The sequence below is a fragment of the Odocoileus virginianus genome, chromosome 2, assembly GCF_023699985.2.
Source record: "Odocoileus virginianus isolate 20LAN1187 ecotype Illinois chromosome 2, Ovbor_1.2, whole genome shotgun sequence".
NCBI classification, from domain to species: domain Eukaryota; kingdom Metazoa; phylum Chordata; class Mammalia; order Artiodactyla; family Cervidae; genus Odocoileus; species Odocoileus virginianus.
The window spans coordinates 25,430,505-25,450,153 of record NC_069675.1 but is presented as its reverse complement, the minus strand read 5'-3'; the positions used below and the strand labels follow the sequence as shown (position 1 = coordinate 25,450,153).

The following is a 19,649-nucleotide window of genomic DNA, read 5'->3' as shown; positions in this document are numbered from 1 at the left end:
GAATGGAACTCATCTCTGCTAAAAATCCCCAAATTATTCTACCACATAACAACTCAAAATTACAGGATTTTTACTTGGCAGTGAAATCTTGGCCAAATTATTAAAAAGGTCATCTGGAAGAATAAATGTTCAATTTTTTATTTAAATAGATTAGTAAGTGAGCACTCTCCCTATCAGATAAAAAAATAAAACAATAACAACTTAGATGACATACTGGTATACAATACAAAGTAACAAAATAGAATGTTCATAAAAATACAAGTATATACAAGAATATATAGTAAAAGGGCACCTTCAAATAAACAAAAACTTTATGTATCAGCTACTGTGAGGGAATAATGGAAAATATTACATTAGATTTTAGGAGTGGAGTAATACTCTATAAATAGTTTCATTTATATTACAAAATTTATAAAAGGCCAAAATTGTAAAAGAAAATACATGTAAATACTTACTCAGAATGTGAAAAGACTGTCTAAGTATACAACTGAAGGTTCAAACTGTTGAAGAAAATGATAATGTTCTAAACTATTGAAACTTAAAAAGATCAAGAGACTTCTCAAAACTCAAATTGAACATCTTTTCATTTAAATTTTACTTCAAAATTTTTTTTAAAAGTAAAACAACAAAAAAAAATAAACCCCACTGTATTCTTAAAACAATATACAGAAAATAAAGCTGGCATAGAAATAAAAAAACACTGTCTAAGAAAAAGCAGACACAGGGTAGTGTGCTGTAAGAGGGGGGACGTGGAATTCTATGCCTTTGAGCTTGTAGCTTTTCAGGAATTAGGATGTTTCAGTATCAGGTTAAACTGATCAGTTTGCTCCCATTCATGCTGTGACATCCCTATTTAAACAGTACTGAAAGGCAACTGGTGAACTTAGGAAAATGATGTTACATATGTAACAGAGTAAGGAACCGCTAATCTCCTGAAAACATAAAAAGCTCTCACAAATCAGTAAGAAAACTGTCAATGTGTTAACAGAAAATAAGCAACATACGCAAACAGGTTTAGATAAAAGCCATACATTTACAACAAAAAAAAAAAGAGAAAAGTTCAGTCTCACTAGTAATCAAATAATTGAGAATTAAAAAAGAAAATCACAAACTACTACACCGACAGGACTGGCAATTTGGAATACTGGCAAAGCAGAAAACATGAGCACTGTTGTATATTGCCGGGCTTATAAATTGGTGCCTGCTTCATGGAAAGCAATCCGGGACTAAACTGAATTCATTTAGTTTCTGTATTTTACTTTTTAACTCAAAATTTTATTCAAACACCTTTACATACTAGCTTTAACATATGTTAACATTTTCTATAACATTTTGAGGGAAGAGAAAATAAAACTCTCACACATCCCAAAACACTTACTGTGCTAAATTAATGGGCATTTCCCCCAGGCATGTTTTATACATACTATGTGCTTATAAATTATATATCATACTCCCTCAACTTTTAAGCTTTCATTATTTTACATGCCATTCCTTTACGTATGACTAAGGAAAAAAAGGTGCAAATTAAACCACAAAACAATGCTTTAATAACACTTAGGATTATATCTATTGTAATAGAAGTTTTTTAAGACTTAAAACCTAACTGTGGAATTAAAACGTGAACAGCTATGACAAGTTGGTGCAACTATGCCATGACACTGCCTAGCCAATGGCAACTGGAAGGTGCCATTGACTTAAGATACTTCTCCCTTCCCCATAGATACTAAAATATGTAAACAATATTATTTTCAAATACATTTCATAGGGTAAAGCTTTTCCATAAATGACATCTTTTTGGAACTCGCAGTTTCCCTCAGCATCTTGCTTTCAAAGTATTAAATGATGGCTCACTGCTTAGGGAAGCAAAGCCTTTCCTCCATTTCTCTTAAGTGACCCAGAAAACAAACAAACAAACAAAGATCTACACTAAAGGGGACCAATAGAGAGATATCCCTCTGTGGTAATGTCTGTCTTTAATCAGGAAAACGGTCTAGAGACAGTCAGTTCAAAGGTTCAGGAATTAATATATTTATCAGCTGGGACTAAGATGAAGCAAGTGAGGCACCTGCCTTGGAGACAAAATATAAGGGGTACTAAAAACTTCAGTAATCAAGAGATATATTTTAATGCAACATTTAAAAGAATAAAATGAATGCAAAAACCCATGATGCACAAAATATCAAAAAATTGCAAATGACAGTTATTAATTTTTCCTTTGCTTTAAGCTCCAACAGAACATGGAAGGGCACTCTAACTGGCGCAGCCTTACAGCGGAAGGCAAGGGTCAGGGTGATAGATGTGATACCTTGCTATGGTTTAAAGTGTAACTATGCAACAGAACACACACATTTTCATAGGTGGGGTGAGCATGTTTCAGTATTAGATCCTCCAAGTGGATGCAGGCTACCAAGAGCTAAGAATGTAGATTTATTAACTCCATTTTTATTAAAAGGAACTAGGCTTATATAAGACAACACACACCTGCTAAGTATCAGCATTCATGGGGCTATAGTAATTAAAAGTGTCATAGGTTAACATATTTACATAGGGTTAGACAAAAAGACAATAGAACCAAACTCAGAAACTAGAAATGGATCATATACACATGGGAAGTTGGTATTAGACAGGGTTGGCATGGTGTTGGCACAATTAACCTACGCTAAAAAAAAAAAAACTGGATTCCTTATTGCATACTATGTACAACAACAAAAAATTCAGCATGAAACACAAACCTAAATATATGTACTTGGGATGTGGGAAGAAGACTTAAAAACTCAAAGAAAATACAGAATACAGAACTTAAGATAACAATAACTTAAGACAGTAACATAAACCATAAAGAAAAGAATAGATAAATAACAACAAAAAATTCCACACATGAAGTAAAAAGACTGGGTTTTACAAAAACACTGGGGTTTCCTTGGCGGCTCAGATGGTAAACCACCTGTCTGCAATGTGGGAGACCTGGGTTTGATCCCTGGGTTGAGAAGCTCCCCTGAAGGGGGAAACGGCAACCCACTCCAGTACTCTTGTCTGGAAAACCCCACGGACAGAGAAGCCCAGTCGGCTACAGTCAGTGGGGCTGCAAAGAGTCGGACACAACTCAGACTAACACTTTACAAGGCGCAACAGAGGACTAGTATCCTCACTGCATAAAAAAGAAATAAATAAAACTACAAATTAATGAGAGAAAGATAATCCCAAAGAAAAGTAGGTAAAGTCACGGGCATTCAACTCAAAGAAGAAACTCAAATAGCCAACACACACAGCAAAGATATTTGCCTCACATGTAGCCAGAAATGCAAATTAGATTATCATTTCATGTTCAAATGACTGGCAAATTTAGAGACTGACAATTTTACTGTGTTGCTGAGGATGGGGAGGGACAGAGGAACAGGAATTTTCATAGATTTCTAGTGGAAGTGGAATTTAGCACACCTTGAGTATAATGCATCTACAATATTAACTTGAAGATAAGCATACTCTATATCCCAGTAATTCTATTTCTAGGCAAATACTAGAGAAACACTAGTACACATGCTTAAGGGACAGACACTAGGATGCCTATTGCACTAGTTTTCTGCAAGTAGTAAAAAGTTGTAAATAATCTAAATCTCTCTCAGCAAAAATAAACCAGTTTACTTAACTGTTAGCTTGTTTTACAGAAGAGGTGGGGAATGTAGAGGTAATAATATGAATAAATTCAAACCTGATGTTGGGAATAACACCTTTTCCTCCCCCATAATCCACCCTGCAAAATCCAAACTAACCAAACATGGTGGGTAGTCAGTGTGGGGCAAGAGTTAATGAGGTGACTGACCTCTTACGGTAGGTAGGTGATAGATGACAGGGTGTTCAACATCATCCCCTATCCCCTCTTCTAAATATAACAATGATAATACTCAGGTAGATAACTGAACCAAAACCTGTAAATACTGTTCACAGCTCAGCCAAACACTTGAGTTTCCTTTCTTGCAAAACAAACATTACTAGTTTCCTCTGCCTAAGTCCACAAATACATTCTCTGAGCCTAGTGATTTTCCAATTTTTCAAAGAGCTTTTATTCAAATGAAATCTTAAGATGGAATCTCAACAACAGAAAAAAGCAGAACTGCTCTGGAGGTTGAGAATTGGAACCCTAGGACTTCCTTTGGTAATTATAACATTTTAGAGACAGTGTAAACCATATATGAAAATTCTTAAGTCTCTTGTTTTTTGACTACACATATTTTAAAACATCAACTCTTCATGAAAAGCTTTGTAGTTTCCAAAGAAACTATAACAATTAAATCCACTAATGTTCAATTTAGGAGTATACTTCAATAGCATCCAAGTGCTATAATAGCTAACCAGTCTTATCCAAGACTAATCTTAATAGTAAATATTAAATACAAATCTTTTAAATAAGTTCTATACCAATTTACTTATAAGATGCTTATTCACAGGCAAAACATCATGAACATACACGACATGGTCTTTTAAATGATGTTACTGCAGAATTTTGTCAAAATAAAGTGTACTTCATGTCTTTAAGATTTAGAAATGAAGCAAAACCATCTCTTCATAATGAGCGCACAACTGAAAATAAGCATAAACGACTCAGGAAAGGGAAAGCAGCAGTCAGATCCATACATTACAGTAATTCTTGGATTGTACCGGTGTTCTTCACCTCAAATACATATGCAAGTATTTTAAATGCAGGTGGATATTATACGGTAAAAGAATACCTGTGCTGTACAGATTTAATCAATAGAAAGATGAATATTGTCAACATTATCATGCAGGGATTTTAGTCAAGGGGGAGAAAACCCCTATCTTTGATTCTTCTACTTATATTTAATATGTTATGGTTCTTATGTGCTTCACTAGGGTTGTGGATACTAAGGGGTAAAAGAAATAATTACTAATCCGTTAATACCAAAATCATGCACCCTCTCCCTCCTGAATTAGAAGAGCTACCAGTTATGAGTGGAAAACAATGTATTATACTAGTTAATAGAAACATTTGCCAGGTAGAATAAAACAAACAGGAAATAAGGGAGAGAAGATACCACTGCCAGGAACGCTAGCAGAAGGGGAATCAGTGGTATGTTGTCTGAAAAGCAACTTTTATATTAGTAGCTACACTGTTTTACTTCTGATCACAATATAGCATACAGTACAGGATTCACCAGAACAATGGGCAAAAATAAACACTTGCTTAGCATTTTCATTAAGGCTTACAGAATAATGCCCAATGTTGAAGAGAAAAAAGAAAAGAAAAAAAAAAAAAAAACTCATACAGCAACTGAGCAAAAAAATGACAATGCATGGGAATTCCTAGGCAGTCCAGTGGTTAGGACTTGGCACTTTCACTACTTTGAGCCCAGATTCAATCCTTGGTCAGGGAACTAAGAGCCAGCAAGCCAAAAAAAAAAAAAAAAAAAAAAGACAATGCAAATTGCTAGAATGTGCACGTAAGAATTGATCTGCAAAACCAAGTAACTCTCAGTATTGCTTTGAAATAACTTAAAAATTTTGGTCTCAATGATTACTGTATTAGCATCTGATGATCTTAACAGATTTTATGCACATTGTGTATTAATATGTAAAAATCACAGTATGCCATTTTTCAGTAATACTATTTAGCTACCCAAAACAGACTGTGTTCTAAAATCTTTTATCAAATGCTTTGTCTTATCAAACCAGTTTAATTCCAAGGCACAAATAAAGGCAATTTGGAAGAGGAAATGTGAATATGAGATGTCATAGATGTCATTTTAAAATGAATCTAAACTCAAGACAAGGATAATATTTGGCTAGCAAAAGAAATTCAATGGATGTTTTCAGGTTAATCTCAATTAAAATTCAGTTTAATTCAAGCAACATAAATTGCCTGATAGCACTATGAAAAGTAACACCTGACTGAGACCTACACATCTGAAAATAAACCTGACTCAGGGACAAATCAGAGTTGCAGTCACTTTTGGCTACCCAAACACATTTAAAGTACCTTAAGTATTAAGAATCTTAAGTAAATATGAGTACCATGCCTCATAATTGGACATGAAAAGTATAACAGAAATCAACACGGTTTTTTTGGGGGGGAGTGGGGGGCGGGTGCAGCTCACAGGATCTTAGTTCCCTGATTGGGGATCAAACCTGTGCACACAGTCCTAACTACTGGACCACAAGGGAAATTCCCAAGCGTGCTTTTAAAAAAACAGTCTCCATGGTAACTCTCCCCAACCTTGCTGAATGTTGAGAAAATTGAAAAATCTAACAAAAATTCAGCATAAAACCACAATCCACATAATCAATATTAAACAAGGAAAGTCCTGTCTTTATTGGGCCAACCTGAAATGATATCTCAGTCATGGTAAATAATTTTTTCAAAATATGACTTTAAAAATTCAATACAGAACTGAGACTTTCTCAAAAGTAACACAAACCTGTAACAGAAGTCATCCTAAAAGATTACAATGATCCAAATCTATGCCATTCAAACATCATGAGTTTTCCAAGTTGAAACCCATTACAGGAAACTTATGGGAGAAAAAAATGCCACAATATAAAGATTCCACTTTGTTTCTCTTGCTAAGGATCAGTGTAATGGTAACTACATAAACATCATCTTTTCCCCCAAGTAAATTTCGTATCAAATCTGTATGTCTTTGGATTCATCTACTATTACACTGTAATGTTGGGAATAAATGAACACACTGTCAAGTTGTCCAACAGGATGAGGGCAGCAAATCTGAAAGTCTGGGGGTCCCAGAGAATCTTTCAAGGAAGTTCAAGAAATCCAAACTATTTTCTTAATAATACTAGTATTGATTCTTTCTCAAAGAATCAAAATTTGCACTGACTGGGCAAGAGAAATGGTGGGCAAAGCTGCAGGCACCTGAGCATGAATCATGACACTAGCATCAAGCGAGTCACTATTTTCCTTGTACTCAGAGAAGAAAAAAAAAGGTGGGGGGTGGGGGGGACAAATTTCAGTTAACAAAGTCCTTAAGCTGTAAAAATTTCATTACGCCTCTACCCTCAAGTATATGTCTTTTTAAGACCCTATTATGCCGAAATGAGAAGTGCCGGCTCTACAGCATGCTGAAGCGTGAGGCATGTGTGCTGAACTAGCGGCCACTTTACGTGAACACATTACATTTTTACTTGCAAGAATGACTGTTGACAGACAGCAGTAATTCAGCATTTTCTCTGAAATGAAGCAAGCCTGTTATATACAGAAAACAACTGATAATATTTGTTGCCCATGGTAACATTTCACCTTTCAAAGGAAAATAAGAATTTTGAAAAATCTGTATCCATCATCATGAGCTTGACAGCTTTCTAATACTTAAAAAGATTTTTCTGATGAGATCAGTTATATTATAAAAAACTATAAACACACCATAATCAGATGTTAATATTCTAGAAAGAACTGCATTAACTTAATGGACCAGTATTTTCCAAATGACCAAGGCATGTTATAAAATCATGCAAATGTCAAAGATCCACTATTTATAATGCAAGACAGATCAAATGGATTTTAATGTAACAGAGAACAAAGCTGACAATAAAGTTTCAGATTTCATATCACAACAAATCTTTAAGAAGCTACCTGCTCTGATGTTTTAATAATGTATCAAAGAGGAATATCCATAATTATCCAAAAATATTAATACTCTTTTCCAATACTTATTTGTGTGAGGTCAGAGTTCATTATATACTGCGAACACAGTGCCACATTGCATTGAATGCAAAAGTAAATAAGAGAATCCAGTCAATATTCAAGGATTTACAAAAATGAAAGCTAGTGCTATTTTTTCACACTAAATTGTTTAGATTTGAAAATTAATTATTTTAATAGAACACGCTATTTATGTTAACAGGTAATGGTTTTATCTTTAATGAATTAAAATGGTATGCAAAATTTCTTGGTTTTAACTTCTATACAATACACAAAAACCACAAAAGCAAAGGTCCTTTGGGATCTTGAATTTTTAGATACATAAATGGGTACTGATAACAAGAACACCTGAGAACAGCTAGACCAGGGAAATTAGATTAGTAAATACTGAGTATGGGTGTTTCTTTTGCTAACTTAAACAAAATTTTTATTTCCATGGCCACAAAGTCCCCTGAAAAAGATTTTCTTAAAACAGTATAAAAATGCTTTTGAAGTGCATAAGGGGTTAATTAGTATTGTCCTACAGAGTTTGGTTAATACCTCCTTGGATTTAATTGTAACTCCTCTACATGGTTTTGTATGAAATTTTTTATAACAAATATTCTAACTATATCAGATGTTTACGATAACATTCAAAGCTGAACTTTTATTTTTAAATAGCATACAAAATAGTAATTTGTCACACTGTTTTTATCAAGTCTTTATTTAGGTAACAAGTTGGTTATGTTCACTGCATTGTATGAAACATCACAATATCATACTGGAAAGGTACTATCAGTACAGGGTTGGATCAGAGTGGACAGTTTGAACAACAACCATTTTGCATTCTTCATTCCCTATCTTTTAACAACCCCCCCAAACCCAGTCAAGGGACAAATAGCTTTTAACATCATCATGTAAAGCACTTTAACTTACAAGGCTAAAACCTAAAGAATAAATAAAATATGTTGTGGCAATAATTCCTTTTAGACCAAAAAATCAGGTGCACAATAAATCGAAATGATCAAGAAAGCTGTACTTAAATGTGTGACTCTCCAGAAACAGCTTCAGGAAAATGTTACAGAAAATACCATGAATTCCATTTCACACAGGACCAGATGATGACTCATTTCAACTACACACAAGGGCAATTACATCCTGCTGAAACACAATTTGAACAGATAGGAAAATGTTTACAAAGCATCCACAACATGTACACCATGTACAAATGGATACATTCATTGCTTCTCCTACCCCCACACTCCTTTTAGATAAATATTTCACTCTTCATGTTCAGCATTAACTGGATACATGCAAAACTCAAAAGAATTCAAGAATTCAAGGTTATTGTAAAAATAGAATTAAACTAATAAACTTCAAGTACCTTATGTGACAGCCACTCCGTACCGTGCCCAATGTTATAAAATGAAAGGTTACTGAACCCATGAAAATATCTCTGTAATTTTTCCTTAGATCTAAAATAGATAATTTTAAATGTATTTATAGTCATTTCAATGTGATATTCTGAGCTTTTAAAATAACGTAAACAATTAAAAATTATACCAAATTACACAAAACCTGTTGTATCTTAAAAGCTGAAAAATTAAAACTATAGAAACCCACATGTAAAACAAAAATCACAATTTACATTATAAAGGCAAATTTCATCATTTAAAAAAAATTTGCAGCAGTGAGATGTCAAAGCAAATTATAAATAGCCATAAATTAATCCATTTGGTTTCAAGAGATTTTTTTTTTCTAGTGAGAACTGAAGGATGTAGTAGACACATGCATAAAATTTGTAAGGGTTTATAATATTATTGCCAAATACACTTTATGTTGAAGCAGGCAACATTACAATTTGGACATTATTGGAGAACCCAGTTTGGTAATACAGGTAAAATTGGGAAAAAAATTAAATAACAATAATAAATATAAATCCTATAGTAAATTGCTCAAATGAAATTTTAAGCCACAGAGCTGCAAAAGGCTTCCAACTTGGTGAACTGAAAAAAGGAACATCTCATACAGTTCTTTACTCTTACATGCTTATATGTTGTGTGCCTTAGTTTAAAAAAAAAATAATGTATCTTCAGAGTACAGCTAACTATATTCCCATGCACCTCAGGCATATTCGTTATTTGTGGTGAAATAACTCCATTGGTTTCTAGGGTCAAAAGTTCAATACAGATGTAACCAGTATGTCTGAGGCTGGCAAAAATACTGTAGTACAGGCAATGCTACAAGTGGCAATTACCAGAAAACACAAATATGAACAAATGATGGGAAATGCTAATGATTTTCTGCTCATATCACAAAACGCTGGGAATCCACAAGAATATTTTTCCCTTGTATTGAAGAAAATTGTGATTAAAAGTTTTTTCCCCCAATTTTCAGAATCAAAAGCATTTTAGAAGGTATATAAGGCTACCATGGGTCTTCTAGATCTCCAGCACCCTACAGGAAGAGAAAAGGAAGAATATTATTACTATTTACCTACACCACTTCCAGGCTGGACTGAATTTCAAAAGAAAACAAAATCAGATGAACAAGTTACCTTCCTTTCTTTGTCTGAAAAGGTACTTTTACAGAGAGAGTTGTGTGTATTGTATACTGCGTGTATACACACATGGATCTATCTAATACAGATAGATAATTGGTTGGGCTTTTTCCTCCCCTTTCCACCAAATGACTTCCTCTTTCTCAAACCACTTAAAAATATTCTGGCATTGGAAAAATAGATCAAAACATCAGCTATATCCAAAGATTCCAAAGCTTCAACTTATGACCTTAAGCAACTTTAGACATATGTTAAATATAAAACATGAAAAAGCAAAGTTAAAATGTTCTACATACACAATTGTTTTAAAAAATACCCTAATGTGACTTAGTTGTTTGTATTTTAAAAACTCATTTTGACGAAGCCAAACTCAGTCAAACTCATATCTGCCACCACTATTTAAAATATCTTATACTTCTTGCATTACTAATCTCTGACAAATACTTCTAGCAAAACTCAAAAGTCTTGCAATCTTTAAAAAGCTCATCATGACAACCTTCTGACATGTTTACATGTGTTCATACTGTCCAAAGATTAATATTTTGTGTCACAAAAGGGGGTTAAGAAACAGAATAGATTTACTTTGAGTAACCAAGACTTCTCAAAAATTTTTTAATTAATGAAAAACGCACCAAACCAAAAGTTTTCTAAGTTTTATATAGATACAAATGAAATTCAAATTATTTTTCCAATATACCAAACCTGGTTGTTGTTTTTTTAATTAAAAATAAGTACAACATGCATAGGTTATTCCACATCACATGCTTTATTTGGACTTAAACACTTATAATTTCATTCTAAACACTTGGTTGACATACATTTGGATGTATGTAGTTAGGCTATACAGAATATACAAACCAAAGCTGGATGAATAATACATAGATATTTCAAAAATGATGTTTCAAAAAAAGGATACAGAAAAAGGAAAAATAACCACACATCCGGAATCTCAGAACTACTAAAAAATAAAACTACAGAGAGGCAAAATATAAACAATTCCAAGAACACACAAATTATCATCCTTGAAAAAAGAAATTACAGGACAGCATCTGCCATTCTTTGAGGAACTAAAATTACTAAAGAAAACACAAACTCATTACAAAGCTAACTATGAATGTACTAATATGTGAAGCAGTATAATTCTACATTAACAATTTTTTCCACAATATAAAGTAATCTTGCTAATCAGTAATTTCTAATCCTTTCCTAGTATGAATTTAACTACTGACTTTAATAACTGGTAGCCTCATTTCTGGCATACAATATGAAATGACATGTAATTTTATTAAATTCAAAGTACTAGAATATAGCCAATTTTAAACTATCTGATAAAGATGTATGCAAAGGCCTTCTTAAAAAACAAGGCTATAATATATGAATATAATAAAACTAGTTTACCAAGATTTCAAATAACAAAATGGTTATATAAATGCATACATTATACTTCCTAAGAAAAAAACCATCAAATCAAAGATCACAAAAATATTACCACAAAGTAAAGTCATAGCTTTTCACCACTCATCTTTGTCCCTGCATCTTCAGTACGGCTGTCTAATTCAGCAAGATCACTTTTTGATTCAGTATGGCTTTCCTGCATCACTGTGTTTCCAGCATCAGTGTTCGAAGAAGTAGCTGTAGCAGCTTGTTCAGCAGGATTTTCTTCGCCCTCTACTTTAGCTAGCCTGTAACTAGTCAGCATCTCCTCCAGAAGTTGTCGGTAGTTTCCCCTATGATTAATTCTCATTTGCCTGAGAGCTTCCACCAATTTCCCCTGTGATCCACTTTCCTCTGCTTCATCGGAGGCCTTTTTTTAAGATTCAAGACCCCAGTGTCAGTAGACAAACTAGGATATCGCATGTATTTCATAACATATCAAAGCAAAACACTCATTTCTCTACCAAGAGTAATATAGTCTAAGCATGAGAACATTTCATTAAATAAAAATCAAGTGTTACTGTGTCAATTAACAAAAATTTCCAATCAAAATACTTCAAATTATTTTTAGCAAATGAGCATCATGAATTATTAACGTCTTATTTTACATTGATATTTGAAGCTTAATCTGAAATTTACTTGCTAGTAAAATTCAACAGCAACACAGCATCTCCTAAAGGCAACTAACTTCAAAAGAAAATAATTGGCTATAATTATTTAGTACTAAAGGAAATTAGTGTTTAAAGTAATAGGAAAGGACAGAAAGCAGGCCATTAGAACATTAGTTTCTTCATTTCTGCTGAATGACAGGAAGGAGAGGAGAAACAAACGGTAGTATTATATAAACTAAATTTGGGGGGATTGTAAAATTTCTGTGGATAAAAATTTTACTTATTTTTTGTCTTTAAATATTTTACTGAAAATCTCTAGATTGAAAAGAAATATTTTAAACATTATAAGAAGATATGAATAGTAAACTACTCAATTCTTTTATATTTTACTAATTTTGTAAAACTGACAGATTTCTCCTATAGTAGCTACTTAACCTTGTTTGCAGAACAAACTCTAATATCCAAGCTGATCATACTGATATACTGACAGATACAACTCAACCTTATAATATGTGCCTCCTGACATGATGTGCTAGGGAGGACAAAGCTATGTCTTGCGATCTTGCCAAAAAATGTTTAATTAAGCTAATCCCCAATATAATAAGAAAACAGGGAACACAGAATTATGTGAAAAAACACCACAAGGAAACTATCATATGACCCAGAATGTAGGACATCCTATTTAAAGCTAGCTTAGACTTATTTTCAGGGTTAAGGGGAAAAAAAAATTGGGAGCTTCGTTAAAGGCTTGCTTAACATGCTTGACTGGTTAACAACTACACTAGACCACGAAACAATTCTGACAGTCATTCTATGGACAACTGAGAATATGTGGACTTTACATTAGATGATATTAAATTTATTACCAATTTTCTTAGGTATAATAATAATAATTATGGTTATGTAGACAAATGTCCTCATTCTTAAGAGCTGTGTGCCAAAATACTTAGAGGTAAAATATTCGATCAGCAGTATGCTGTCAAAGGTTCAGTCAGTCAGTTAAAAAAAAAAAAAGCCAGGAATGTACACATAGAGCAAAGAGAGCAAATATGATAAAATGCAAAAACCTACTGAGTCTAGGTAAGGTACACAGATGTCCACTATGACCATTTCAATTTCTCTATTATGTTTGGAAGTTTTCACCATAAAACATTGGGAAAATAAAATACAAAAAGGCTACTGATACAGATCTGATACAAACTCTTAACCATCTTTGGAGGTTGTTACTCTGTAATTCTACAACAAAGGTAATATGAGTATAGTCATATAGTAAATGGCAATGCTCATTATTAGAAAAATGAGAGCTTGAATATTTTTTTAAGTGCAAAAAGCAAGAGATAATACTGTGTGCAGCATACGTTTTATGTGTAGGCATATGTGTGCCCATATTTTTTAGGATATTATATGTAAAATGCCTAGGAAGAAAGGAAACACAGCAATACAGAAATGATAATAATGGGTGATGAAGTTTCAGATGCTTTGACTACTCCAATTTTCTACATCAAGCATATTAACTATCAAAATAATTTTTTTTTTAATTTGCAAAATTTAGTGTGTGGAGAGAACATAATAAAATGTGGTCTCTCAAGATTTTTCTCCCCCTATTTACCTTTGCTTCTGTACTAAATAAACATTATTTCCCTAAATACATTTTCTAATTTGAATCCATTCAGGAAAGGTTAAGATGGAACAATGAGTTAAATGCTTGCTGATCATAAACCTTATCAATTTTTAATCAGATCTTCCAAAAGGAAATTTTCTATTTGAGAGTGTATCACAAAGAACTTTTAATGGAGGGTATAAGACTCCTCTCTGCCCTCCAAATAAAAAGCCCTCAAACCAACAACTACCTTTGACAACTCCCTTGGACACTGAAACAAAATCAAGTGGACAATAAGAGAACTCAACCCTGGTTTCACATTAGAATCACCTGTAGAGTTTCTAAAATTATACAGATGTCAAACTCCAACCCATGATACTCAGATTCAGTGAGCTGGGATGATTTTCTTAAAGCCTGACAGGTGATTCTGATACACAGCAAAGGTTGAGAACGACTGATAAAACTGTCTCACTTCCCTGAGCTTATTGATAAGGTTGGATCAAAGCTGTTAACGTGGATGTATCTCACACTCCATCTGACATCTTTATCATCACAGTAGTCATCTATGTTTCTGTGAAATGCTATAGTAGTGGTATCTGGGGAGACAGAAGTAGTTGCTTTATACAAAACACACTAAAACCCAAACTCTAAAGTCATGGATGGATTTACAATAGCCAATTGAAAAGAATTTGAGTTAATGACCACATTTAAGTCATTTCATATTAAAGCAAATTACATTTTCCTATTGTGCTAGACAGCAGATAGGTGAAACCTCTCCATGTCATCTGATGTTTCAAAATACTGTTATACAACAGTCATGGATTTTCATTAATATCAGAAAATGAATCTATTGTTTAGCTGCACCGTCTTTACCTGAACTCACACAAAAGGTATCTCAGGTTGACACGTCTATCAGAGCAATTCATTCCACCTTGCAACTGTTGACAAGTCTCTCCAGTTACACTGCAAAATCTTTTAGACAAAGATAATTTCTATTCCTTTCTGTATCCTCCCAGCCACTTAGGGATGAAAAATTAATGCTTGTGCTAAGAACTTAATATACATAATTTCATTTAATCCTTGTAGGTACTCTATTGTAATAAATACTGTAACTCTAGTTTTTATAAGTGAAGAAACTAAGGCACAGAGAGATTTAAGTTATTTGTCAGGATGACAATGCAAGTAAGTGACAGAGCTGATTTGTGTACAGGTGTAATCAACATCAGTGTCCCTCTGAATGTTCTTCTGACTGCATTATGGTAACAGTTTTGCATAGTAAAGTGCCTCATATAAATAGATGCTTACTAAATAAATAATTAAAATTATTGTTAAGCTGGACCACAAATTATTTCATATTGAAGTTTATAATATATCTTCTTATAATAGAAAAATTAATGAAATTACAGGACAAAAAAACCCATATTAGATGGGAAGGTTTAAATTATTCTGCAAAATAAATTTAAGACAATTACAGACATGGGAATTTAGGACTCTTCCCTCAGATTCTGTTTTACTGTCACCTAGACTAACCCAGCCTGAGAATCAAATTTCTCATTATGAAAACATTGCCTTACACGAAGTAAGACCCAGGAACATAGATAAATCAAAAAAGAGAGCAAAGGGGGGGGGGGGGGTAGGGAAATCTAAGCACATTTAAAAAATAGAATTTAATTAGCTCAAATTCATCTGCAGCAATTTTTTAAAAACATAGTTGCCATAAGCGAAACTCTTTCAAACAGTGGAGAAAACTTAAGGATTGATAGTATAGGTATTTACTGTGTGGTTTTTTTCTTTTTTGGAGTCCTCATCCCTGCTTGTCAGGTAAAAATAATCTTTAGAAGTTTCTCAAATATGACTTCATGAGATACAAGTGACTAATAAAGAATCTAATAAATTATATATCATTTGCAAGTATCATGTAAACTTCAGTCAATCTGAAATAATTTTAAAGAGTCACTTAAAATGGTCAAGACCACAAAGCTATGAGGAGTATGTCAAATGACACCTTAAAAAATACTGACTAAAGTTAGTGTGTTTTCAAACAGTGTAGGCAGATCTCCATAAAAAATGCTTTGACAAGTGAAAAAGTAAATGAGAAACAATTTACAAAAAAAAACAAAACACAGTATTCAGAAAGTCCTAAAACTGTGATATAAAAATACAATTGATCTATTTGAAATAAAATTAAAAAGATTTGTCTATAAAATTTCGTAATGTGAAAACAGAACAAGGAGATTTTGGGGGGCTTTCGCTTTCTTTCCTCCCATTCTCAAAATCCAAATACCTTAGTTTTTTTTTAATTAGAATAAAAGTGTGTATTTAAATGAAAAATAACTAATAAAGACACTGGGCTTGACTGCTTAATCTCAACAAGTTTATAAACTATTCCTCATAAAAAATGGAGTATTTTAAGACTACTAAACATGAGAATTGGAAATGATTTTCCTTACACGATAGACAGAGGTGGGGTATAGACACATGTAATCTCTAGATATCTTAGAGAGGCTGCATGGGAAGGTATAAAGGGAACAGGTTTCAGAGGCACTCTGACTTCCACTCCAATTCTAGCTACTGGATTCACCTAGCTTTGCAGCCTGGGTAAGCTACTCTTTGGCACCGATTCTTAGTCTTCTCTGTAAAGTAAGGATGCTGAGTTACCTACACAGTATGTAGATACAGTTACGCAGATATGGCTTAGCACAAGTAGGAGCTGGGAAAATACAAATTCCTCTTTATCACTGAAGAATCATCAACTTATACAGCTATTTGATCAGTGGTATAATAATTCAAAAGTATTTTAAGTCTCCTTTGAGGGAAGAACTTACCCTTTTGGTGTGAAAAATACAAAGCTCAAATAATAACTTTCCTACTCATGAGAACCTCAAATTAAGTTTTTAAAATATATAACAAACTAGCATTTTAACAGAAGAAAGAGTGGGGGTTATCCCAGAGCCCTACATAATATAACAATAACTTAGAGCAAAATGTAATTTTTTACTTTTACTGGTCCCCTATGTTATTATTCTTTTGGGGGTCACAGACTCCTTTGAGGAACTAATGAAAATCAGACATACACTAATCATTAAATAGTATTTATGCACACACATAAACATATCTGCAAAAACTTTTGGAGGATTCACAAACCCCTTTATTAAAATTTCAAGCTTGACTCTTTTCCAGATACTGATTTTAAAGCTAGGAAAGTATCAATGTTGCTTACATTAAGAAGACTGAACATATTCCAGAAAGTTGAACCAAAAAAAAAAAAAAATTAAGTAAAACAATCTAGAATTCCCCTAAATAATAACTTTCCTGAATATATTTTAAATATATTCTGACTGAAATTCAACTGAACTATTAAAAATACTTTTATTAACCAAAAGACTTTTTTTAATATAAGAAAAATGAATGAATCCCATTTCTGGTACTGCCGATAAGAATTTTTAGCAGAAAAATTTTATTCTTCTATCTTTGATATAAAGCAGACGTTTTAGGATTCTAAATAATCTTTGATTTACTGTGACTAGCATTTGTATTTTTAAATACCTGAATAAAAAATTATTTTTATTTAAAAAATATTCTTAAAATGAGCTCCCTCCAGCTCCATACAACTATCTCCTCTTCTGTCTTTCTACCACACTCCTGTCTTGCCCATTCTGCAAGGTAACTCTATCAGCCCCTGCCACTCTGTACATCCTGGCAGCAACTTCCACTTGGCACAGATCTGACCAAGCTGAGAAGCATTCATGGAGCACTTCCGTGCTTCAAGTTAAGGCCTAAGAATTTAATCAAACATTATCATTTCCTCAGTTTTCTGTTTTTTTTTTGTATTTTTTAGTACACTTCTACTTTTGATTATGGTTCAACATTTTTCTAAGGTTGTGATTATTCTGAAAGGGTAAAGTAATGTTTGCCAACATACAATTCTGGGCTTCAAAGCATGTTTTTATAGTAAACAAGGAAGTTTCTCTAATTCACACATCTATTTACTAATGAGTTTACACTTAATATCTCTGTGATCATTCACAACTACCTGACTTCTAGTATCTCTGTAATCTAATACTGCATATGTTTCTAACAGATAAGAATACCATAGATACTCCTTTGAGTCTACCATTCTCACACTGTAAACACACAGTGGCTCCTTAAAGTTCAAAAGGTGTCTCCAGTCTCTTCAAAAATACTTCTGACATCCTGAATTCTTATTTTTCACCTTAGCAGTTTCCTGCTCTAGCCAAAATGACATCCGCTCTTTCAAAGACAGCTTAAACTTTGTTCTTGTCTCTTCCAATCCACATGAACTATAATCTCCCTCTTTTAATTTCTGCCATTCAAACCATTCTTCAAATCTAACCTTATCTCTGAAAATCTGACTTTCCAAGCAATCACTGTACAATTCACATGGCAATCAGTCTATATTTTGCATTTCTTTTTGTTCTTTGGTAAATGATGTGAAACCTTTTTATTACTTGTCTGCTTGTATCAACACTGCCAACTGCATTCCGATTAGGGTCGGGGGACCTTGCCTTATGTTTCATAATTTCCTCCCACACCAATTCATTACATGGTGGATTATCAGTGTTTATATATAAAGGTGATTAACTATACATTTCCTCAAATTGTAATCATATAATAATCACCAGGGCTCCCCTGGTGGCTCAGACAGTAAAGAATCCGCCTGCAATGTGGAAGACCTGGGCTCAATCCCTGGGTTGGAAAGATCCCCTGGAGAAGGGAGTGGCCACCCACCCTAGTATTCTTGCCTGGAGAATTCCATGGACAGAGACTGGTGGGCTGCAGTTCGTGGGGTTGGAAAGAGTTGGACATGACTGGGCAACTAACACTTTCAATTTCAACTCAAATAATCATCTTTAAGGCCAGTTTTATATCCTGAGCAGCTCTCCTCAGTTTTATGGTTCTGTTGCCTATTTATTCACTTTTTACATAACTACTATGTATAATACATATTTTCTATTTTTAAAGAAAGTTTAAAAGTCATCCTTTCGTTGTTGTTCATCCTTGGTATATGTTTAACAGAAATTCTGGGTTATAAACTTTTTTTTGTTTGGAATAAAAGCTGCGAACTTTCTTGAGAGACCAAGAAACCTAGCAAGTATGTTATGAAATAATTTTTCAGATTACACACTGGGGCTGCATTTTCAAACATGTGAGGGAACAAAGTAATTACGTGGCTAATAATGAATCAATAACTACTGGAGGGCTTACGTCCTCCAACCTTGGTAGTGGCTGCTACGTGGAACCTATAATCTAGCTGAAAGGGTAAGGCTCTCTTTACCTCCCAACTACCACCATCTTTCTTGACATCCTATCCTCATTTTGTTTGGTTTGGAGTTGTCTCAATGCATCAGATGACGTTATCTTTATTCTTAAATTAATTTCCACAGCTTTAGACACAAGTCTTAATACTTTAGAGGTACCTGACACTAAAGAAAGTCTCAGAATCACTGCTCTAAACCCAGGTATAAATTCTGTTATTAGCAATATATAGTATCATTTTATTCAGGTAACTAAAATGCATTAGTTGTAAAAATGTCCCTTTTTGTCAATGTAACTTTTATTGCTAAGAAAAAAGAAATTATATGATATTGCTGTGCAATAATGAAGCCTGGAAAACAATGCAATTAAAATGACACATAATTACTACCAGTGGCTAAGAGTGGTCTCTCAAGACCTGCCAAGAGGAGCTGGAGCATGGAGGTTATTTCCTCTCAGTAAGTTTTATTACTAAGTTTGGCTCTCTTAAATCTTTGAAGCATACATGTTCAAATTAAATTG

At 33.4% G+C, this 19,649-nt stretch overlaps 1 protein-coding gene across 5 annotated transcripts in view; it reads right to left on the bottom strand.

Annotated features, from left to right (window-relative positions):
* The window catches only part of PPM1B (protein phosphatase, Mg2+/Mn2+ dependent 1B), a 96,112-nt gene that overhangs the window by 4,113 nt on the left and 72,350 nt on the right, over positions 1–19,649 (bottom strand). For 2 of the 5 annotated variants that reach the window (XM_070477615.1, XM_070477593.1), the window contains one exon: positions 10,952–12,012. The exons of 1 other annotated variant lie outside the window; for it this stretch is intronic. In XM_070477615.1, coding sequence (XP_070333716.1) covers positions 11,710–12,012 — 303 coding nt within the window. In that variant the 3' untranslated portion in view covers positions 10,952–11,709. Of the gene's footprint in view, positions 1–455; positions 501–8,354; positions 10,106–10,951; positions 12,013–19,649 lie in introns of those variants that run through there. 2 more of the 5 variants (XM_070477602.1, XM_070477613.1) reach the window with 2 other exon arrangements.